At 35.3% G+C, this 26,339-nt stretch overlaps 1 protein-coding gene across 1 annotated transcript in view; it reads left to right on the top strand.

The window, feature by feature from the left end:
* Positions 1–26,339, top strand: part of UTRN (utrophin) — a 393,317-nt gene that overhangs the window by 250,224 nt on the left and 116,754 nt on the right. Inside the window, exons 53-54 of the mRNA XM_072410243.1 lie at positions 1,011–1,183; positions 3,526–3,682. Of these exons, the coding sequence (XP_072266344.1) occupies positions 1,011–1,183; positions 3,526–3,682 (330 nt within the window). The remainder of the gene's footprint in view (positions 1–1,010; positions 1,184–3,525; positions 3,683–26,339) is intronic.

Here is a 26,339-nt window from a genome sequence, read left to right as displayed (position 1 = left end):
GCACATTTATAAATAAAGACTTTAATCAACTTTATTATAGGCAAACAAACCTGTGTTTTTATAACAGTGTGTGCAGAACAATGTTTTTTTTCCACACCCTTTGCAGTGTTAAACACACACTCACACACACTATAAAACTGCTCCCTATATAAACAAGGCTGCTGCAAGTGGGAAATGTAAAGTAATCACATATATAATATTTATATTTACTTCACTAAAAGAAATACACATATAATAAAAAAGTTTTTCTTTTTCTTACTCCTAAGTATAAAACTCTTTTTATGTTTAGAAAATGTAAACAAATGGAAACTAGGTGTGTTTCACTTTTACTGTTTTATAAGGCAGACAATGACTTTGCTGGCAGCTTTCTAAGAAGGGTAGACATGTACCCATCATCAAATGTGTTGCTGAAGCACAGTGACCCACCATGCTTTTGACTGAGATCCTGTATTACACTGATGAAGACAAGCTAGATGTGATCTTTGAGAGTTTACATCTTCCTAACTTAAATTATCTAAATATTGGACAATTTAAACATTAAATAATAAGACTACACCCTATTGCCTCTAGGTAGGTCAGATTTGGTCCAGTGGTTAAAGCAGTGCTCAAATAACATTACTTTTGACTATCAGTTCATCCTGAGACGTGTAGCTTCTTGTTTATGATGTTACAGGTGGTATCATCTGTTAAGTTACAACAGTTCTTACATGGAATAGAGAGATTTCAGTGGCCGTAGTTGTACTGGGACATCATCTCAAAGTCAATGCCAAAGCAACCTTAACCCAGTAAGTTGCTGTGGCTGCATTGGCTTAAATACCACTGTGTCTTAATGTACCTAGCAATAATGCTTATTCAATCATGTTGTATTATACAGGAGAATTTTTATTCAGTGGCATTGGCAGCCTTTTAAACAAAATTGTAATTTAGTTTTTTATGAAATGTACTTGAAACATAGATTCGGTCAAACAGAACACTTTTTAACTCTAAAATGCTTGTCATTTTTGTTGCAGGATATTCAAGCAGAAATAGATGCTCATAATGACATTTTCAAAAGCATTGATGGGAACAGACAAAAGATGGTGAAGGCTTTGGGAAATTCTGAGGAAGCGGCCTTACTTCAGCATAGACTGGATGATATGAATCAGCGGTGGAATGATCTGAAGGCCAAGTCAGCCAGCATCAGGTAAAAACAGTAATATTCTTTGTTTAGGCCTAAAAATCATAAATTCAATATATTGCAGTTTAATATCCCTTAGATCTGGTGACTGCATTAGTTCCTGTTTTTTAATATTTTTTTCTTTTTACATTTCCTGTACAAGCATGGCTATCTTCACCCACTCTTCTGTATCAAAGGATGCCATAATTGTAACTGAACTGCTCTCGAGATTTAGACTACTTACCATCAGTATTATTCTAATTTCATATGGGTACATGGGTACAGATCACATGGGTACAGATTAGCAAAAACAAATAGGATTTCTTAAGTCCCAAAGTTCCCCTTTCTTGACAACAAAAGTACAGCCCCTTTATGGTATCGAGTTCTGATGCTAATCTTTAAAATAAATCCGGGAGAGCGTCGTTGGATTTGAGGCCATGAATTTACTCTTGCCACAACTTCATTCCAAGCTGAGATTCAGTTCACATGGACAGTTGTGAAGTAGAATGAATACTTCTTCTCAAATGCCTATAACTGTAGCTGACTTCCAAACCTTGCAATTAGTTCCATGTAAGTATCCATGGGTGGGGGGGGCTGTCTGATCAGTGCCAGACTGTCAATCACCCACTAACTTCCTGGGAAACTTCTGTGATGTTAACCTCAGTCCCACCCCTAATTCCAACTATCAAATGTCAGACCTTGAGTGTAGAGTGTCCTATTGGCCAGTGTACATGTGTGCAGTGATTTGAGGCTTCCAATCAATATATTACAAATCAGAAAATCCATCCATTGCTTCTACTCTACATCCACCATTAACATTGCTACCATCTGATATGTAAACTCAATTCAATTTATAATACTCATATTATTATTATTATTATACAGTATTTATATAGCGCCATCATATTACGCAGCGCTGTACAGAGTCCATAGTTGTGTCACTAACTGTCCCTCAAAGGAGCTCATAATCTACTATAGTCATATGTCATTAATGTAGTCTAAGTCAATTTAGGGGGAAGCCAATGAACCTAACTGCATGTTTTTTGGGATGTGGGAGGAAACCGGAGAACCCGGAGGAAACCCACACAGACACGGGGAGAACCTGCAAACTCCATGCAGATAGTGTCCTGGCTGGGATTTGAACCTAGGACCTAGCGCTGCAAAGGCCAGAGTGCTAACCCCTGAGCCACCGTGCTGCCCGTTACTGCTCATAGTAAATGACTGTATACTAAACCTTACTTCATATACTGTTTTTGTCTCTTGGCTGCAATACATGCACATATTATTACTAAGAGTAAGCACATAAAATAATTGTGTACTTTTTTTTCATATTAGTTTACCAATCATAACTGATCCAGGTGCAGAAATTCAGTTTGTAACAATCATTCGAAAGCACATTTTACTTCTGATCATTAAATTAGACCTGAAAATCAGTTTGAATCAAAAAAGCTGCCTGTTTGCACAAACTTGCACCATAATGTCCCTCTAAACTAAAAACTACACATACACATAGGATGAGAGGCAAACAATAACAATTGGTCAGTACCAAGTACCCTGTTTGAAGGTTGGGGATTATACCTGTATAAAAAAGATATAATTGTTAGATGGGAAAGTATATCACTAGTATTCTATATACCACTCATTTTTCTTTAAGCATATTAAATCTGACTGTGTTTAAGTCTGCTTATGTTTGAAAAGCCATGTATTTCATGGCAGTCTGTATTGCTAGTAGATAGATAAAAAGACTGCTTTGGTTTGCATAATACAAATTCCTATTCCAAGACAGAAATAGCAACAGATATGGCCTTTCAGCATGACCATATCTTATTGAATAGATCAATATTTATATTTTTTTCACAAAAGTGAGAAGCTTTTAAAGCTTCAAAATAAATGTGTTCACATGGTGTCTTGACACTTTTCAATATGAAAGGTAAAGTACTGAGAACAGTTTTGAATGTGTGATATAATATATTATGTAAAGTTCACCTAGGCTTTAGCAGTAACCAGTGTCAATTATTACTTAGTAATGCACAAAAAATGGGAACAATACCTGTTACTGCTCATTATCCCAAGTCAGCTATGTGTAACTTGTGTAGATGTATTATAATGTATACATTGTACTATTCAGCTGGTGTCCCATAACTGCCATTAATGCATTTTTATCTTCTAGCATTATGTGGATGTACTAATGAATTAACAGAAATTGAAGTAACTTATTTAGATTTACTTTGATATTATAGGGGTTTTCTAGACATATTAAGATTTTAGTTTAGGCTCCAGACCTCTAAGATTGGAAGTGATAGAATCTGATGAATCTGTATCAAGCTTCAAAGACATACATAATTATGACTTTTGATTTGTCACTGCAGAACACACTTGGAGGTGAGTGCCGATAAATGGAATTGGTTACTAAAATCCTTGGAAGAACTGATTGGTTGGTTAGACATCAGAGATGAAGAGCTAAAAAGGCAAATGCCTGTTGGTGGAGATGTTCCCACTGTGCAACAACAGTATGACTTCTGCAAGGTAAGTGAAGGGGCCTGGCTTTAAACACATAAAGTGAATTTGATTTGATTTACTAAAGTATAGTGGAGGCTGTTTGTTTACAAAGTGAATTTAAGAAAGTGTTCACCTATTTATATTTTAACATATATGTTAACACTGGAATATCACCAAAGGACCGAGACACATACAGGTGATCAATCTGTAAAATGTCTTTTTGCACAAAAAAGAAACAGCATAAACATTGGACATTAGCTGTCAACATTCCAAAAGGTCTTAACTGCCTCTCAATTATATAATAGTTTAGATAATCTTTCATCTATCAGTAAACTTTTGTAAATCAGTGTAATTGATAGTCATTCTTACGGCCCGGACAGGGAAGGCAGAAGAGAGAGCCAACTTGGGACTCTCAGTTAGATAATAGTTCAGATATCCTTTCCTCCATCAGTATACTTTTGTAAATCAAGGTAGTTGATGAACATTAGGCCCAGGAGGGTGAAGACGTAAGGGAGAGCCAACTTGGGTACTTTGACAGAAAGGGGGTCCAAAAAAGGTTATACCTGCAACAAATGGGGTTGAACTTTTGCCTTAGGTGCAATAGGATTTTTTTTTTTTGCTAAGCTACAAGGACAACTACATAACTTACCCTCACACCCCCAACTAGTTTATATATTGTATTAAGAGCTAGTGTATATAGTTCTTTTTACATAACCCTAGTGTATATAGTGCTGTGTATATAGCTAGTTTATATAATACTATATGAAAAAGTCCTAGCCCGTAGTGTATGAATATTTTTGGTTTTAAAAGAAAATAAAAACATACAGTTTAAAACTGTTTACTTTTTAAAAGACAAACAATTCACCAAAGTTACCAATTGGTGCCAAAAATGCCACCTGTTTATCCTTAAAAAAACAAGAATACTAACAATTGAGCAAGATCATATGTCCCTTCTGCAAAAAAGAACCTGCCTGTTCACAATTTTTTTTTTACGTTGAGGTTTACTTTTGCTTTAAAACATTTTTTTCAGCCATCCAGTTGTAGTCAGGGGAATGAATGTGTGTCTGTTTTTAAACCAGATATTTTCAGGTACTCTCATAAAAACGAGGATGATGGTGAATAGTGTTTTCAGCATTGTTTGGTTATATTAGGAGAAGTGTATTGTCTTTTTTCCGCATCCTTGTGAAACAAAATTACATATCTTGCTGAAATTGTTTTTCATTAATTATTACTTTTAGGCATTTTAAACAGATTTCTGTATCACTTTTCATTTATCTGCATTGTTCGACTTTGGCAAAGGTTAAAGCTCTTTTATTTAAAACGTTCCTCCAGCAAAAGGACTACTATTCATTGATTTTTTGGGGAGAAAGTCTTTGTTTGTATTCCATACATAGACTTGCATAATAGAAAGATTCACACAAGACAGCAATATGAATTTGATGAGGGATAGTGAAATTTTATTCTAAAGAGTTACCCAAATTTTGATTAAGCCTATTCTGCTCTCTGTCTTGGGCATTACAAATCTCATTATATAGTGTGCTACTTTGCAAACAACAAATGCAAACTCTAGGCAAATGTACTGAGCAGAATAATATAGTTTTTTTTCAGACTTTTTTGTAGTAATTTAACCAAGGTTATTTATCATGGTATTAAATGAAAGCAGAATGGGCTGTTATTATCTTTAAAAAGCATACAGCTCAGCCTTTCTCCATTCTGCCTCTATGAAAGTATCCATAGCTCGGACAGTGTATATACGCACTGCACATATATATATATATATATATATAAAAAGTGTTAATCTCACTGGGCACTTTTTTGCAGTAGAGGAATAGGGAGGGATACGTGACATATGTCAGAAAGCTGCAGGCTTCCCATTCAGTGTTCACCATTCAGTCTTTTATATGAGGTAAAAAACATGGTGACAGTTTGGCTTTAAATATTTTGAGAGCCCACTAAATTTTTGTCTGTAAGAAAGAACTGAAATGCTTAATGTAGTTTTTGCATAGTCAGGCAGATTATGAGTGTATTTCCTACTTTAGAAGTTCAGATCAGCCTCTGTCTACAGCAGGGGTCGGCAAACTCTGGCCTTTAGGCCTGAACCGGCCTAGCCGGTAGTTCGTTCCGGCCTAACGCCCCCCTGGCTGATCCGGCTTAATGCTGGCCGGCAACCCGCGGCTCCTGAGCCATGGATTGCCGGCCGGATCTGCCAGGAGACATTAGGAACTACGGGAGCCGCCTCCTTGCTGTTCCCCCCCCCCCCCCCTTTTTAGTACAGATAGTAAGACATGGCTTCAGGATTGACACTGAAAATTAATTGTGCCTTAATACAATGCATTGAGTAACTGAATACTGTCTAAAGGGAAAATATAAGAGTTTGTTTAATAAGAGTAAGTGTGAGAAAGGGGAGTGTAGTATGCGAGTTACTATAACCCATTTGTGAATATTCACTGTTTGAAAGGTTTGTTTGATTGTACCTAGTTTGCATTGAAATGTACTAAGGATGAGTCTTTTGAAAAGTATTATAGATCTGCTTTTTAGTGGCCTTGCTGTGTTCCATGCTGACAGCCTATAACCTTCATCATGGAATTGACACTGAAATCTCTTCTGGCTGGCTCCTTCTGAAAATGTTGTCATCATAAATAGACCTTATTCTTACCATTTGGTCTTATAAATGTATAAGAATATTCCTGAAATTCTAAAGGGCTATTTTGAAATAAATACTAAACACCTTTAAAACCATAAGGTCTGACTTGCTATAATTGTCATGTGGCAAAGTGAATGTTTAATTAGCAAAACATATGTTCAAAGTAGATGTTAATAAATAAATTGAGCATTGATGCTTTGATTATCTGAATATGTGCAATATAAATATATAAACTGTTAATGATTAGTTTATTGTAGTACAGGTAGCTTTGTTTTATTTTCTAAGTTGCAGAGAGGCACTGCTGTAATTGTTTTTTCTTATTTATTTTTTCTTTTGACCTGACTTACACAAGGTGGAATTCAGTGGACGTACAGTATGTCATTTTTGAGCCTTAACAGTTAAGCTACAATATGAGAATATGTTCTTCTTATTTAAATGCATTGTCAGTCTGTTTGAAGGGGTTTGCTGTATCAATGTTACACCCTGCTTTTGAAACTTTCTCTTTAGTACTTGTGTTTAACATTTCCAGTTGCGACTTAAACACAGTTCAACATTCTCATGTGTTGCTTCAACAGTAAAGCTGTTTTATGTCAACAGAGGCAATGCCCTGATTATACATAACTGATCTACCAGTGCTTGAGTTGTATACATCTTGTTTTATGTGAGGAATCAATTTATTAATAAACACGCTACCAATAAACTACAGATTATATGCGAGCGCACAGAAATGTCTTAGCAGGGCATTTGAAACTAGCATGTGAGTGATTATCCATTCTGACAAATATTATCAGAAATATCATTGTTTATTCTTTTGATGTTGTTGTTGCTGCAGATACATATTCCATTTAAACTACTTTGTGAACCTCTTTTCATGGTACAATTACTGATCTGTGTGTTTTGCTTATGTGTCCAATATGTTTACTGATAGAAGAATCCCAAAAGGTAATAATAGAATTAGGTAATAATTTTTTTAGATATGCAGCTGTGCCAGGGATGGAACCTGAGCAGCTTTTGTTAGACTGGCATATTTAACATCATTCTGGCCATCTATGTAGTTAGATTACCCACTGTTATGCATTGCAGTGCACAGACAATCCCCCCATTATTTTCCCTCGGAAAGCCCAGTATACAACAACACCTATTTAACACTGTCAGGCTAGCAAGCCTTGGGAACCCCCAGGCCTCATGTGTACATGTGCCAAGAAGGAAGACTCCTGTCCTCTGCTTGTTACTTTTATGCCTCTGTAGTTACTTTTTATGCCTCTGTAATATTGCACAATATAGTCCTATAAAACACCTGACACACAAGGATTAATTAAGGTAGAATGGTGCCCAAGGAAGGATTGCAGCTCCCCCCCATCCCTTAAAATTAGATTGATAAGGTTTGCAATAGGCACCAATGAAACCTCCTTATTTTATTGTATATTTTGTATACTAGTATGCTCTTAAAAGAAAACTATTGTCTGCAAGTTTTTTATTGTAAAGTGACATGAAGATGCACGGCTCCAACTAATTGCTTCTGGTTTACTTAAGGAGTATGAAGGTTGTAGCTGGGCCCTGGACATCCACGGGGCCCTAGGCTCCTGCCTGGTGAATGATCCGGTCTGGCAACAGACAACATTTCCCAGGGGGTCTGTGCAATCATTACAAATGGGACTATAGGTTGGCAGAGGGAAGGGAATAATGCTGCAGCTGAACTAGTGGGTGGGTAGAAGGTGGAAAGAAGGCAGTGCTACCACTGTTTTGTTGTAGTGCCCCTACTGCAGTGTCACTGCCAAACTTTTGTTGGGAGTAAGCCAATAATAAAATATTGGACCTTGATGTGCCAGTATTTTTTATACCCAGCGTTTAAACTGAAGCGGATTAACTGTCCTGATAAGTTAAATTCTGTCCAGGTGGTAACTCTAAGTGCATCTCTGCTGGTAACCAAAGTCCTCCATTTGTTGAAGTGCATTCATGTAGACAGAAACTGGATGTAAGAAGCATTTAAAAGCATTAAAAACATGGTCAAAATCAGTAGGCCTATATCATAAGGATAAACATTTAGATTTTCTTGCAGATGTATACTTTTCACTTTTCATATACTTAAGGATAAGTTGAAAGTATAGTAACTTTTTTGTGTTTAAGAGGTGTCAACAAATACAAAAAAGTAATTGCTAATTTGTTTGTATAATATAGTTTATGTGTACCCGATTGTTTTGCTTGTCTGATTGTCTTTTCTTTAATAGACCTAAATTCAGTGCTTTTGTATTGGATATGCAGGTATTACACTCTGGCATATCATTAAAGCAAGTTGTTTTTCATAAATGATAATCACAGCTTCGGACATATTTTTTTACAGTACCTCGAATTATTAACAATATGTGTCTTATATTGCAAGCTTACAACTCTTCTATTGAATTTTATTTGTAATTGTAATGTAATATTTTAGAGCCATGTTAATTACATTACATCTGAGCAAAATAGGTTATATTTGTTCTTAGTGAGATTTTTTTATTTGTTGTTTAAGAATAACTCCATTTAAGTGTATTATTAGCCTCATTAGGCTTGCAAGAAAAGTTCCCATTCTGACGATCTAGGTAGATTTACAGTTGCAAGGACAATTATTGTAGGCATCGCTAGATCCTAAATTATGTTGTCACGCATAAAACAGAACAAGGGTTGGTGCTTTTGTTACCCATTCTACAGGTAAACAGTTGTGTATTTAGCTGTTTGGCTTCATTATCCATCATACTGACCAAATATTTCAGGTTTGCTGAATCCCTCAGGTTCACTGATGAAAGTGTATCCTCTCCAGCTTTGGAGAGCTTTAATAAATCAGATCCAGTAAGTAGTAAATGTTAACGCACACATAAAATATTTACTGACTTATTTTTTATGATGTATTTTTGATGTATGTGAACATATGGGGTGCAGGTTACTCCCTTAGTAGAGCCCCTAAATGCAAACATAGAACCTAATTTATTCATGCTCTCCAAGACTTGAGCAGACTATTCACTGGTCAACAAACATTTTCTTGCCAAACAGATTAAAGTAATTTTAGGTTATGTTTGATGCACAGATTCCAAATATGGTATTGGTTTTGCTCGATTGGCTCTAGTTTTTGAAATAATAACCTCAATAATAACCCCATAGAAAACTAATAAAACATGAAAATTAAGCAAAATGTACCTAGATATGCCTATCTATAAAAAAATGAATCTTTGAAATACTTAATGTCAATATATTCTATAATATTTACAGTATATTTACAGAACTAATCACAAAGAAATCATTGAAAAACTCAGTTTCTATGATTTTGTTTTATTCTGATGATCAGGGCAATCACGTTGAAGGCTCCAGCAATAGTCTGCCATCATGTGTTTATCCCATCTACCCTGATACCTTTCTTCTATCACCTTTACATCTTGATGTAACCTCTCCCCTTGTTCCTCACTGAAATCCACACCCACATTTTTAAAGTTTTAAGAGCAAAGTTTTGTAAGATCATTTTGATATTTTCATATTTTTCTATAAATTTTGTTGAGTGATTAATTGGAATTGATGCATAGCAGTTGCCATTATGCAGTAAAATAGATTTCAAACTTCGAGTGGAACTGTCTATGAAAAGCCACCAGTCTTCTGCTCGGTATTCTGGTACTCCCATATAGGCTAGTAGTCCAGGGATGTTACAACAGTACACAAAGTCTCGATCTTCACTGAAATATGGTAGGCGTGTCACCTCTCTTGTCCTATAAACCGTTATTTTAACTTCGCAGACAATTCTTTTCTTTTAGCCTGGATGCTAAAAGTTCAGATGCTTGTTTTGACAGATTTAGCTCACATATTAAATCATTGACCTCTTCCTGGGAGAACTGCTGGTTTGACCAAACGCTTCCTTCATATTCATTTCCACTGCTATCTCCTGGATTCCACTCCAAACCCTGTATATCCTCCATGTCGGATACAGGAATATCAGGGAATGTACTGAACACTGGTATGGGAACAATAGCACCATGCGGCACTGTAAGGACCTGGTCAGCACCAGTCCTCACCAGACACCCGTCCCCCAACCTAACACCGCAGTCTTCACCTTTAGTAAGCACTTCTCAGCCTCTGGGAACTGGTTGCATCTCCCAGCACACAGTTGCCCCCAGGACTTATTACGCAAGGGATGGTGTCTGGGGATAGGCTGGCAGCAAGCCAGGAGCCCACAGAAAAAGCAGTATCAAGATTCCAAAAGAGTCAAGTCCAGAATTCAGTCCAGTTTTTCATGCATGCTTACCATATGGGGAGCCCATCACTTATTTTGGTCCCCCAGTTTAATACCAAAATATACAAGATATGCTTGTTTCACAAATTCTGTAATTTTTCTTCTCTGTTTTTGCTTGGAATATTCACCACAAATGTAACAAAATACATTAGGGTCATTTAAACAACTTCTTCTTGAAGAACTCATATTTCTGTAAAAAAAGATTGATAATATTTATGCTGTATTAACATTTGTTGTTGGTAAAATCGCCTATTCCAATTCCTGTATCACAAGAACTAGAGCCAATTTAATGAGAATGTCTTTCTAGATTCAGCAAACCTGAAATACACTAAATATATTGAAAAATCCTTGGCAAGTAAAAAGTTTGCTGGATCACTTAGGTTCTTCCCTAATAGGCTATCTTCTCCAGTCTTGGGGAGGTTTAATAAATCAGGCCTATACTGTTTATCATATTAAAGTTCCCAGTTGTAGTAACAGAACCAAGGGAAGCAAATCTTGTTCTACAGACTTCTTGGTAATTCCAACAAAATTATATAAACTACATAAATTTAAAAATTATTTACTATAGAACACTGAAATTTTGTTTTGTGTATGATCTAATAAGATGTATAAATACTCTGTCACTCTGGTAAAAGATTCTCTAGGTCTGACTGCCCAAGGTGTTGGAGTGTGCTGATGTTCATTTCCCTTTGATGGTTTTAATAAAAAAATATATCATGTATTTTTTTCCTCAAACCACTGATAGGAGTAAACAGTTTTCAGGTATTTATCAGCAATCAACATATTAGATTGACTAGGCATAATGTGGCATGTCACATAGATATATAAACAGTTTTGGAATCAGCATAATAGAATTTATATTCTTCAAGTGGATTACTTATACTGCATTGCTGTTCTAAAGAGTGAATAGGTCAGAATTACAACCTGTTTATAGAAAAATGCCTTACATTGCCTTACATTTGCTAAGATGATTAACTATCCTTTGTTTTCCATTCTGTTTTGTTTTATCTTTTTAAAACTAGAATTTATATAAAATAAATCACTGATGGTTTTTGAAGGTGTGTTCTAGTAGTAAAACATACAAAATGATACTTCAATTATTGTCACTATTGTTGTGTCATTCACTGTCCTACTAAAAAGTATACTGTACCATGTTTTATTATTACCTTGGATTTATGAGTAATATTATAGGATGACATCTAATTTATTAGATTCTTTTTCCTCTTGAATGCATTAGTGTTTTATTTCTCGCTGGTTTCACAGCTTAAAATGTTAAAACTAATTTATTTTCAACTATAAAATGTTTCCATTGGTTTATCAACTAGTGATCCTTTGTTGGAAGTATACAATTTTATGCTGTTTTAAGATTCAAAGACTATCTTGGGACCCATAAAGTTGAATGTCAGTTAAGCAGTGGATATATAGACAAGCAATGAATATTACGTCATTCTGGTTCTAAGTAATAAAATTAGCTAGATTGAATTTCCTATGCATGCCAGCCAATACTAACCATAGTAAAAACTCAAATTCAGCACCATTTCAACAATTTGCATTATCAGAAGTTTTTTTTTTCTGCCTCTATTTGATTTGATTTATTTTACATCAGATTTGTTGTAGGTCTGTCATTAAAAGGTACTTAAATTGTAACTTGATTTTTTTTTAGATTAAGTACTCCCTTCAGGGTGAACAGTATTCATTGCAAAAATTTTAGGGGATTTTGTAGCAGATTGGTACGTTATATAAGAAATATCTGTTTGTTTTACCTTGTAGGGTGCAATTCCCAATCAGTTATTATGCTTTAATATGTAAAACCCTTTGAGAGTGTCTCACCGTAACTGAGATTCCCAATGAATGGTGTTCTGGTAAATAAAATTACAGTGCAAGATTTTCCTACCCAAATACAGGGAATGCTTAAAGTTTGACTTGTATCCTAACCTCTGGGTAAATCAGTGCACCACTCACACAAGCGTGAAATTACATCTCTGATTGCATTTCCATAAGCCAATAGCATACAGAACCCCTCCATGTTGCCATGTTTGATTTCATATTTCATTTGTTTTTTGGAAATTAGAACAGCACATATGAATTGGAAAGGTAGTTTTCAATAACACCATATTGCAATTTTTTTTTGTAGCAAATATATATGGTTATGACTAGTGTTGGTGTTCGAATTCGGGTTGTCCTTTTATTCGACCCGAATATGGCTGTTCGAATTCGGATAGACCCGACCCGAAAAACACGGGATTCGACGGAGCAAATTTGTGTGTAACAAATACAAGATATAAACATATAGCATATAGATTGCAGCATATAGATTCAATAATCTTTAAAATCTATATGTTATATGTTTATATCTTGTATTTGTACATTATAGAAATCATACAACCTCTGCAAATTTTTACCCCTGAAGAAACCTATAACAGGCAAAATGCGTTGGGAATCATGCGACCGTAACAGGTCCCCTTCTTACCTTGTTTTAAATCTTTATATGTACTTTGTATGACATTGAAAGGAGTCTTACGTCTAGATTAAAGTATCCAAACCCTGTGACAATAACAGGCATTTGGATATTGAGCCTAAAATAAATAATATGTACCTTTGATGTATGTACTAATTGTAACTTGAAAAATACACACTTGATTTATTTTTGCACAAAAACCTCCTGAGCCTGAAACCTCTTTCTTTCCCCCTCTTCCCCTTATACATATACTATGAGCTTTAAAAAATTACAGTTAATGAATTAAAGAGTTGTTTTAAAAACTAATTTAATTGTGAGAGGATTTTCAGCCCATTAGTGAGTTTTGGAAGGAGGCTAACTACTTTTTTTTTGCCATGTACATTTTTATTTTAGGTTATTATTGTTTATCCCCACTGGGGACAATTTTTGTTCCTATCCAAATTACTTTATGTTACCAGGTTAAAAAGTAGATTCAAATTTAATTGATGGGTCTGCAGGAGGCAATTCAATCAGAGGTAGTAACCTTCTGTAATGTACTATAATATGTTCTGTTTCTGTCTTTGTCCACTCCAAATTTGGGCTAAGAGGCTCAAAGGAATTAGCAATCTAGACCAGTACAAATAAAACATTTTGGGCTGGCTTTTCTGAGTAGAGGTATTTCCTCATTCAAATGTTGGTCAGCGGAAAACCCACTGATAATCCTAATTAAGCTATCAGCCCCCAATTTCTGACATGGGATCTTCTAGCAAGGTCCTCCTTTATAGTGATGCTTTGTGACCTATGCCAATAACGGGAAAGGAATTCCATACTATATTTGTTAAAGCAAACCAAGAATACAGTTTGATGACATGATATTTTATATAGTAATTTATTTAGCTGGGTTCATGTCATTTTTACAGAATAGAAGAATTTAGGTTCAGGTGCAGTTCATATCTTACATTCTCACAATTTTCACCCAACAACCAACTTTTACACTAGCCACCCATTAATGTGACCATACTGTACATTGTGGAGTACACTTTTAGCCTAGAGAAAACTAAAAGGATTGTCTTTTACTGATATGTATACTGTGAAATTCACAGTGGGTGATCATTACAGCATGGTACACCCTTGATTTTATCCAACTGTGAATTCCAAGCCGAGGAATGGTATTTGTTCAAGTGGCTATTTTATTGTACTGAGTTGATCCTGTTGGAATTCCCAATGCTTAGTGTAGGTGTGTTTTCATACCTAAAACATATGAGGATATGTGAAATACCTGCTGTGTATGGCAGCCTTCACCTTTTTTGCCTCACAGTAGCTTTATCTTAGCCCAAAATGTTTATATTGTACTTTTTTATATCAGCTGTTAAATTCTTTGAACTTTAACTATTTAGTATATATTTACATTGCTATTTGGTTGGTTGGCTGCTTTCAACCTATTTTAAATGTATCCAACTATTTGTTACAATGTCCATCAACACAAAAGCAATCAATGTATAGATTATACTGTAATTGGCCAGCTTTACTATTAATACTTCATCTATATTTTTTCATTTAATGATAAAAATTATATTGTGGTTTTAGAGTTCACTTCACTCCCTAATTTGATGACTAATTTATTTTACCAATTAATACTTCATACAATTTGTCCATGCAGACTTTTACATTTTCTTTTATATATGTGTTTCATAAAGCAAAGGGCACATCTTAAAATTTAGCTTTCACTGTAAGTCAAAGCAGCTTTAGCATCTTTCTGGTTTTGAGAGGCTCATATCTGCTGTGCTTTGAGATTATACTACTTTATAACTTACTCTGCTAGTGTCCCTGAATAACATTTATCAACTTATATTTGAGTGTTCTAAAACAGCAGAATGAACTGTCATCCATCATAAATACTAATCTATTTTACATTACAATACAAGAACACTTTTTATTTTAAAATAAAGCAATGCTGCTGTAAACGTGATGAAAAAGTTTTACCCAAATATATGTTTGTTCCAAAAGACAAGTAGGAAGGTGAATTGTTACCAAACCGCACATGTGAAGCATTTTATATACTAAAAATATACACTATATACTAATTTATTTGTTGCATTTAGATGTTGTTATAAATCAGTAAGCCAAAGCTTTATTTATTGTCTGTCTGAGGCCTTAAATAAAAATTGTGTAGCAGTTTCATTTACATTGGAAAAATATCTTATAAGTAAGATTACCAGAAGTAATACCTTTGTACATTTGTAATTGATTTATATGCATAGCTTTAATATAGAATCAACGTGCAAGCACCAAGAGGTCTGTCAGTGATTCTTAATATACATTGTTGCATAAAGTTGGTAGTAGTGGGAGCAAAAAAAGTGTAAATAAAGAAATCTAAATCTAAATACCAGTAATAAAATAAGCAGCGGAATAATATAACATCCTCTTGGTTTCCAGAGGAGGATAATAATAAAATGGGTGATTTTTAGGTATCAAAAATATTCCCATTGTAGAATGGTAAATATAATAATTTATGCATTAACAGCTACAATTTGGTATTTATTTCTGTACATGCAACAAACATGTAAAAAGTGACTTATAACTGAATTATCACTTTCAACTGCTCTACATTCTGCCAAAGTTACCAGCGTAGCATAGTTGATTTTGTATGCCAATAAGTTGGGGGCGGATTAGCTTAGCCTTTTATTAGACCAAAAAAAACTACAAAAAAATATATTGCAATAACCCTGCAATAATTGAAAAAATATATTGCAGTAACCCTGTCCTAGGTACTAGGTACCAGTCACTGTACTTTATAGGGTAGCAGCATAGTTCCCCTAGGGCAGGAAGTGTACAGAGAACAGAATGCCCCTCCATCTCCATACCATTAGGAAGGTGTTCTTCAGTTTACACAGACAGCAATAAAAGTATTACCTATTGGGAGTGAGGATTTACAATCTCCACATTGCTTTTTTCCCAATGTAGAGTTTCCCCTCATTACAGAAAAAAAAAATTATGTCGGACAAAGACAAGAGTAAAAATTTGACAGAACGCCTAATCATTTTGCAATTAAACATAAAAAAAAAGTTTGGAGCTCCCCTTGTTTTTATGGCTGTATCAGTTTATCAGATTATCATTAGTTCATGTAGATGACCCATGCCAGGGGAAATAGTAATAGGAATATATATATATATATATATATTTTTTTTTTTTTACAGATTTTTGTGTTTTGTTATTTAATGTTTCATTAAATGTATTAAATATCAGTGAGTTATGTCTAAGAATTACAGCCTACAATGAAAAATAAATTTCTATGCAATAAATTGTACCGCTTTTGGACGGAATTAGACAGCTAGAGAGGTTAAATTGTCCCCCTTCTGCACCAACTTTTCCCTTGTTGGACATTTTGGGAGTGATTGCTTTTTTGTTCTTAGCAGCTTATTCTGAGGTTGGTGTACCTGACTTATCCTGGCCTCTCTTGGCCTATGTCAGGGGAGCCACTGACTGAGGTGGAGGCCTATGTCCCTTAGTCTGAAGACATTTCTAATGTAGTATCCCACTGAGATTCCATACCTGGAGCAGCAGCAGCATACTACTGGCAGCAGGATTGGGACTCTGGCACAGTCATCCTTATTGCTGGGTCTTGGCAGGAGTGCAAAGAAGCAACTGAGGTTCTTCTGCCTTCAGAGGGGTCAGGCACTTGTGCGGACCCCCTTGCATCTACATAGCTTTCTGGGACTGGGTCCTCCTGCAATTGTCAGGCACCTGGATGCGGTACAATCACCGCAGGCCACATAAAACGGCCAGTCGGGCCGGATTTGGCCCATGTGCCTTGTCTAGGGATATCAGTAATGCCTTTTAACCTACCTTCAGTATTCAGACTACCCTCAGTTCGTCATGAAGCTAAAGAGTCATAATGCCAGCAGAGTTTGCAAGCATTTTATTTCTCTGCCCACATACAAGTCCCATACCATACCCATAGCATCAATTAATATATAAGTAGTGCTTCAAGATGATTATATATTCATAGCATCCACACCACTTTAAATTGGTTCATACAAAGCTATCATTCAAACTCCAATTTCATTTCCTTAACCATCATTTCTTTTCATTTATTGTTGATGTTCATCTAAAATGCGGTATGCAAAATAGATTTTCAGCGTACTTAACCTAAGACTGAGTTGCTTGTGAAATGCTTTGTTAGAATACCCATGAAGTTGTCACTGTATAGTGAAGTTTTATATCTTTCTTCACAGGTTCCATTGATCTACATATCTAAAAATAAAAAGCACAGCTGGATAGTATATCATGTTTGACAGGGGTAATATGGTATGCAGTAGGTTACATTCACAATAGATTTGTGGAAAGCGTTTTAAATCTTTACACACTGATATCAGTCTGATACATCTTGGTTACCAGACTGGCAGGAATGCACAGATAATGCAATGTGTCAGTGTAGTACATCTGCAAGGAAGAAATATGTAAATGCTCAAACTCTAGAGATTTGAAAGCATGCACAGAAATGTTTGCTTTCAGTAAATTTTAATACAATACCCAAATAAATGTGGTAAATAAAGAAACACAAATGTTCTTTGCAATGATAAAATAAAACAACACAATGATTAAAATACTTGTGTAGCTGCAAAGGAGATCTTCAGGACATATCTATTTATACAATAGCAGGCACTTGTTATGCCTTAGAAAGCTTCCAGAAACTGCAGACATTCAAAAGTAGTGGGTCAAAGACTACGGGCTTGTTACACGGAATGCAGGAGATAGTCAGAGACTGTGAATATAGTACAATAGATGATCAGAGACTGCAGACATGCTGCATGAAATGGTCAAAGAGTAAAGTCACGCTGATGGAGATGGTCAGAGACTGCACACATGCAGCAGACAAGAGATGTTCAGAGACTGCTTGCATATTAAAGGATACTGCAGGTAGATAGATGGACAGATGTGCAGACATGCTGTAGTTGATGGATAGAGAGTGAAGCAGAAGATGGCAACACAATGCAAACATGCTAAAAGAGTTGTTGGAAACTGGAAACATGCTTGAGGAGAAAGTCTTAGACTGTAGACATACTGCAAGTGATGGTCTGAGACTGCAAGCATATAACAAGTAAGTCCCAGAGAGTGAAAGCATACTACAGGAGATGACCAAATACTAAAAATATACTTCAAGAGATGGTTAGAAAGTGCAGACATAATGTAGGAGAGGATCAGACACTGCAAACATGCTAAATTAAATGCTGAAGGCTGGGGACAAACTTCATGGGAAAGTCATAGGCTGCAGATATATTAAACGAGATTGCTAGAGATTACTAGAAAAGTGACTACTGTCTTCAGAACAAAAAGTACAGAAGGGCTGCAGGTTGGCCACCATGATTCTAAGATATAGCAATCAATTATGTTTCAAAAATAAAAAAAATTACTCAAAACTAATCACCCTCCTTGGTACATAGAAGAAGTATGCCTACTCACTAGGTTCTTACCAAGTCTTCCATAGTATATAACAAATCTGCTCACCCAAAAATATTTTACATCACTTCCCATGTGCTGGTTTTGGGGTTTTCTATGTCTTTGATGACAGTCACAGCCAATGTCTACCAACATAACAGGAGCAAACACATCGTGTTCCCCCAATCTTACCCCTTATATCACTTTTATGTCTAAAAATCCTCTACACTTAACCTCCCACTGTCTTTTCTATAGATTTTGGAGATCCCCCTTTAAGACTCACTACTAATCACAAAAAACTGTCAGTGTCATTACTGGTAAAAACAACGGGTATTACTTATATTTTTTGCATTATATGACCAACTTGAATGCGGGCTTGCAATCAGACACACTTTTTCCTATTGATTTAGAGATCCAGGTGAGCTAAGCTCATTGTAGCACATATTTCCACTGTCACTTGTTTGATTTTTTTGGATATAGTTTAGAGGGGTTAGATCCTCTGTCTAGTTTTATTGCTGTCTAGATTTTGCTGAGTAGATTTTCTTTTTTTAGTGGCCACATATAATTGAGACAGCAAATTAGGGCACTTGTTTTATTGACAACTGTCAATGGAAGTCTTTCCAACTGCACACAGGTCCAAAAATAAAAAACAATTTTTCTACTTTATTCTAAAATAGGTTTGACTACACAGACGTACATTAAAACAATTATTCTGATTGGAAGAAATGTCAACTAATGTTTTCATCCAGTGTATGTTACCTAAATATGGGGTAGGTATTTAGCTAACATACCGTTATGTCAAAAATAAAATAATTCATATTTTTGTTGCAAGATGTTGATTATACTATTTTTGTTTGGTTTGGTTTTTATTTTGTATGTAGTACTATAAACTATTTAGTGTTTTCATTGTTTTGGAGGAAAAAAATAGGATTTTGTGCCTAAAAAGGCACAGAATAGTAAATGAATTCCAAAGAAAATCATTGTTAATGTAGTGTGTTAAACTTAAATGAACAGAGCTTTTTGACTTTAAATTACTTTCTAAATAAACTACCAGCAGGGAATGATCTATGTTTAGAAAGTATTGTCTGTGATATTTATTTAAAATTATTCAGATCCTACAAATAAACACTATTTTTTATTCCTCAATCATTTACCAGTGGGACTATATTGAGTGCAAATGAGTCATATACACAGTGACACTAGATTGGCACAGAGGCAGCTTGCTTTTGAAATCTTGCCATGTCAAATAGCGAAGACTCTTATCTGTTCCTGCTATTGGTAATAAACTGCAGCAGTAAAGAAAATGGCTTTGTTCATAAAAAATACTACCATGATTAGGTGCAAATTGTTATTCGAGGGTACATGCAAAACATTCCATTTTCTTGATTCTGTAGAATGAAATGTTCACCTGCAAGGCAGGTGATGAGGGCGCTGCTGATTACTGCACAATTGCCATGCATATTTGGAACTTCACCAACTGGGTTATGCTTTGACAAGAACATTGCTATGGTCTTGAAATAGAACTAAAGCCTTCCATTAAAACAAAATAATGCATGCCTGTTTATTGCCCAGCCATTGCCTTCCATCAAGGATTCTAATATTAAACACATTTCCAGTAGAATTTCATCAGCAATTTCATTTCTCATCTTTTGTGTATACCCTTCTCCGGTTGTTAAAAAAACATGCCAGAGCATGTGGACTTGTTCTATTCCTTGCTCCCTGAGCTGCAATCTTGTTCTGGGTTAGTAATTTTGATGGTAATAAAGGCAGAGGATTAGGACACAAATTAGGTATTATTAGGCAGGTTAGAAATGTCAGTTTACATACTGTAATCTCTTAGTAAAATGTCTGCTTTAATATGTCAGTGAATGAATAAGAGGTCAACTGATATATTATTTATCTTGTTTAAACTGAAAAACTTTAAATATTATTTTATCTGGGTATAAATAACAAATTTAAGGTGCCAAAAGGCAAATTAGGAACAAGTGACTTAAAAGTGTTTACTTTTTACATTTATTAGCAGATAAATACCGCATTAGGTGGAATGGTCTTCATAAAGTGCAATCATACATAAATAGGTAACATGCAGCATGAAATTGTCAGTGAAAGAACGAAGGAAAGAAAATCAATTACATGTCTTAAGCTATGTACACACGTCAGATAATATTCACCCGAGATGAACAGTCATGCTCATCTCAGATGAAAATCTGATGTATACAATGGTCCCCGGACGACATTCAAAGCCTGATAGGAAATTACTGATGTTCCCTTCTGTCGAGTAGAAGACTGCAGGGTGCCACTTGCTCATCCTCATCCTCCTCTCACCAGTGAACAGAATGGTGCTGTATGTACAGCACTCATTCATAAACCTGACACTTCAAATGATCAGTTCCAGCAACAATTCTCTGATGCCATTGGATGTCTGTATGAGGCTTAACTTGTTTGTCACAGCCAGATGGATAAATATAGTGGCCTTCATCTAAGCAGCAATTATATTTCTGATTGGTTCAGTAGGTAGTTAATCTTTCTTGGATCTGTGTTTAAGTCTACGTGTGGCCTGAAATAACCTTAGAGGCCTGTAAGATAGAATCTGGGTTGTCAACCTAATTGCTTGTAATTCTGTGTCCGCAGCAACATTTGTATCCTTCAATGCTACTTTAAATCTCTGGCTTGTCATTTACCACCTGACATTCTGGTAAAAGGAATTACATATTGCATACATTATTGTAAGGTGTGCCAGGGGTTAATTTACATAATGTGAATAATATGCAGTGAATCCTCTGTGTAACTGCTTCTCTTTGTATTTGCTTTAGTCTGTTTTCTATCAAGTATATGATGTATAATAATACTTATTTACAAATAATACAAAATGTCTATTGTTTCTCTTGAATAAAGCTCCAGGGTATTGACTACAATGAAAAATATGTTTTTATATTAGAAATTTGTAAGATTTGTCATGATATCCTAAAAATATCTAATAATCCAAATGCAGCCTATGACAACAATAATGCTTGAAGTCCTGATCTGTTTTCAGTATAGTTTGTTCTTCATAAATATGTCAGCAGACAAGGTGGGTGTATATTGTGATTGCTTTATGTTCCCTTTGGCCTACAGGTATATTTATACTTATGCCTGAAACCATACTTCATTCTCAGAGTTCAAAGCTAGCGGTGATGGTATCTTTGCTTTAGGCATCCATGGTGAGTCATGGAAGTAGTGTAGATAAAGTTTAAAACATAACAAGATCTTTTAAAATAGATCTGTCACCAACACAAAGCCCATGCTGCAGTTTCTAGTAGCTTGAAAAATATATATTCCAACTTTTTCTCTATCATTTTAAGCATAGAAAAAAAGTAGAACAATACAGAGATCATTTAAAGTACTCCTGTTCTCCAACAAAATTTTCCTACGTATAGCAAATTATCATTGCCATCGGTCAGAAAAGAGCTGCAGCCAGTAACAATGTGCAAAGGTTGTCATTATTTTTCACCTACATCTAATGACAGGCAATATCACAACAAAATCATCTCATTTCTAATTATTCCTTATTATTCACAGATGAATTCCAATTACAACTATAACATAATTAGTGCATTATTATTGCATTATTAATTTTACCAGCATACATGGAGTATGGTAGATAATGTTACTGGCCTGTACCTTCTAGGTCAGGGGTGTCCAAACTTTTTGCAAAGAAAGCCAAATTTGGTGAGGTAAAAATGTGTGGGGACCCACCATTCAGCACTTACTCAGGGTTACTGAGGGCATGGTCTGCGCAGGTCCCACACAGCTCGCGCCCACCAGGGTGACATGAGGGATTCCCTGTGCACAGAGTCCAGTGCCAGTGCGGGCTCTGTGCTGAGCACGTTTTTGGAATCAGAGTGGGCTTGGTCTATGCGGGTTCCGCACAGCACTCGACCACTATATTGATGTAGGGGATTCACTGTGCACACATGGGGACTCCCGTCCTGCCCATTATGCCCGCCAAGTAGCAGGCTGATAATTGCAAGGTGGTTGATCAACTCTAATGAAATATAAAATAGCTTTTTTGTGGGTGGGCCACATAATATTGATTTTATTTTATGATTCTATGACAGAGGCTGCGGGCTGGTGGAAATCTGAAAACACGGGTCGCAATTGGCCCCCGGGCCGGACTTTGGCCATGCCTGTTTTAGGTACTGATAAATCACAGTAACTTTTAATGGGAAGCTTTTTATTTCTTATGCTTTTAGTCTAATGCCTTACACTCCTGTTAAATATATAAAAAGTACTCCCAGTCACATCCCAGCTACCATATGCTTATGAGTAACTCCCTAATAATAATAAAGGTGGCATATACTGATGCAATTCTACATTTACATTACCACTATCTTTTCTGGGCCATCATATAATTCAACATTTTACTGGATCAGTAGGTTTTGTAAAGCAGTTGCATTGTCATAGGTTGACAGCAGAACAGCAGAATAGGTGCAATGCCTACTCTTCTACACTGCTGCTTTTTGAATGCAGTGAATGGTCAAAAGAATCTTGGAAGTGCATTTTTAACAAATTAAACTTTTTTTTTTATTAATAAGCTCATTGGGAAAACCATTTGGCAATTTTTTGTACATTTCATTGGGTGTCTGAAATTCAACTTTAGTAATATGTATACAGCTCTTAATAATTCCTAATCACGGCAATATGTTTGGATAACAGGAAGGTTCTCCTCACACATTTATGTAAATTTTACTACACAGAAAACTGCATTTGTCAGTATATCACTGTGTTCATAAATATGTATGCAGTAAAGAGCATTCTTGCTGTTCAGAGGTGCCATCTTCATCTTTTCGGGGCTTTCACATATGACAGATATAGTGCAATTTACACATGATGCCTTGTATACATCAGGTGTGTTAAACAAACACACTGATATTAATATGTCTAATTGCGTGAAAGGTATTTTTTTATTTGACAAATACCCACTGTTGGAAACCAACAAGGACAGAAGTTTAAAAAGACTGCCATGCTGTTTTCAAATTTAGCATCACCATACATTACTATGTCAGCTTTTTTTCTAAATGCTTTATTTTCCTTTTTTTATATATTTTGCTGATCTCTGTAGCATTGTTATTTTGCTCACTTTTTTGTTTTAGACATCCTAATACATTTTAGGTATCATGATATCTCCTAATAATGCTAGTGGTGATATACATTGTTCTTAGTTCTAATTCACGATTTGTTATTGTCAAGTTACACTTTAAGACTGCAGCTATGGTAGTTATAAAGAAGGAAAGACTACAAGACAAATGATTGTGTACTGGATAAAAACACTCTTGTTTATCTGATTTTTCTCATGTTTTTGTGGAACATTTAGTGACAATGACCTTTTGACTAATTGGTTCCATGGATTTTCACAGAGTATTCCTTTGGCTCCTTTGTTCTTTAAAAGTGATAATTACGTTATCTCTGTTTTGATGTATGGAAAAAACATGTCTTACTAACACTGATTGCTTATTACTTGTATGGATTTCCTTCTTGAGCTCCTGTGCACTGTTAGGTTAATTGACTTGTACCCAAATTAGTCCTAATGTAACTTTGATAAGACATTAATTTGTAAGTTCCTTTAGGGGTTTTTTTTTTTGGTCTTCTTTGAAAAGCTTCTAGGCTATATCATTTTGTTATTTAGGGTATATTTGTATCTATTTATCTGCATAAATAGGGAAATTATATTCCTATCAATGCATATAGATATTCAATTAAAGAAGAAGGTTCATGCACAAATAATAGCTAGTCATTCAAACCGTTTAATTAAGAAAACAAGGTAAGACAAAGTACACAGCAATATTGTCAGATATTTAAACACATAGGAACTTCAATCAATGTTACATATATCACATAAACATAAAGTTCTTAGTAGTAACCCCTGTAATAATCTAGTAACTAAGTAATACACAATACATCAAATAACATAGAATGCAATTCAAGAATGTGTACTAGCTACCTGTATGGATGTTGATGGGTACTCCATGAGCCTGATTCCCTAAGAGCTCCCATCATTCCCCTTCCTTTGTTCTATTCCAGCTCCCCTTTTTATATATTTAAGTCCCATTAGGTAACATTGGGACTCCTTGATTGATTAGTGGGTGTGTTTGGTACGATGACCATCAGTTGGCACACACCCCACTAGATTGGGATTGGTTACTGTCATTTGATGAACCTCCCAACTAAATTTGATACAAGAATCTCTTGCTGGAATCTAAATGTAAGGGTCAACCAGAGGTCCAGCTGGGTTATCAACCCAACCCATCTGTTTGATTATGCATCCATCTTCTGCCCACTCTGGCTTGATGGATTAATTGCACCTTGAGGGTCCTACTGGTAACCAGTTTGTTATGGGAACTAGATCTTGTGTACTGACATGTTTTATTATTTGTTTTGTTTATTGTTCCTTGGTTGACCACTGATAGGACATCCCCTAGGTGATCCAGATGGCCAGTACAAAGAAAAACAGGTTTCAACATTCCTGCACCTATACACATACCTATGCATACCTCTCTCTCTCTCTCTCTCTCTCTCTCTATATATATATATATATATATATATATATATATATATATATATATATATATATACACACCTCTACATACATAGACATATCTATTTACATATTCATAAACAATCTTGAGGTGCAACAATTTAAATGAAGTTAAATGTAAAAATAGCTAACTGGACATATATTTTTGTTAGTATACACAGTAAATGTTGGTGTTTTACTTTAGCAAGGCTGATAACTGATTTATGCTAAACTACCTTTAGACAATAGTACCCAATTAAACCAGAAACATGCTTTTTCCATTTACAAAAGCTAGGTCCAGCCAACCTGACCTGTGACACCTAATAGAAAAGGGAGACGGTGCACTGGGAATAGGAAGGTATAGCACATTTTAGAAACATCTTTAGAAACTCTAACCTCAAAACCCTGCTACTTTCATTCTACTATGGAACTGTATTATTTGCATAGCATCCAGGTTTAAAATTAGATCATCTTCGTTAAACCTTTGTAGCAAATCAACAATTCTCTGTAATAGACTTTGCAAATGACCCATACTGATAAATGTTTATTGTAGCTGCTTGACATTCTATATATCACCTTATGTACTAACACCATTAATAACTTTCATATCCACTGTCTGGATTTTCTAAACGGCTTATGTATTTGTGTTTAAGATAATCACTTAAATTTTGATGATCATTTTGCATGTATTCTGAAAAAGTGGCTATAGACAATAAATTGAGATTTTTAGTCTCGTAAACATACATTATTTAAAGTCAGCCTACACGTGCATTTGGTAGTTGTTGTTTTTTTTTGTGTAAACCTCAGTAAAACCTTCATCCTTAAAATTTAAATTTGCTTTTCTCTCCATCTGTTTATTTATCTAATTTCTGATGTAATTATGTTTCTAATCTATCCTGTTGGCTATTACTATTGCTTTGCATCATCAGGATTCTATTTTTAATTTTGGCCATGACACTATTTGCTTGGCATTGGTATATTCTCCCTATATTTGTTTTTTTCTGTGATCACTCTATCAAAAAACTGGTAGGTTATTATGTTTTCTCACAAATTGGCCTTGGACTTTGAGGATGAGTTGAGTGGCCTTGAGTTGAGGATATATGATTATGGTAGGGACATTGGACTGTGCATTGAGACAGTTTGTGACATGACTTTGCAACCTGTAAAGTACTGTGGGAGATGTTAGTACTGCATAAATAAACCTACAAAGGCAAGATTTTCTTTGGATAATATATGTTAATTTTTAAATGCTATTTTTCCAAAAATAGATAGCAGGCACAAAAAAAGACTTTGTACTTTGCTTGTTTGTAACCACATTTTATGTGTTGCCTTGCGATCCCCTTTAGGTGTTTATTGGAT

Source organism: Pyxicephalus adspersus, chromosome 4, assembly GCF_032062135.1.
Source record: "Pyxicephalus adspersus chromosome 4, UCB_Pads_2.0, whole genome shotgun sequence".
NCBI classification, from domain to species: Eukaryota; Metazoa; Chordata; class Amphibia; order Anura; family Pyxicephalidae; genus Pyxicephalus; species Pyxicephalus adspersus.
The sequence above is the reverse complement of the archived record's forward strand: the minus strand, read 5'-3'. Positions and strand labels throughout refer to the sequence as shown.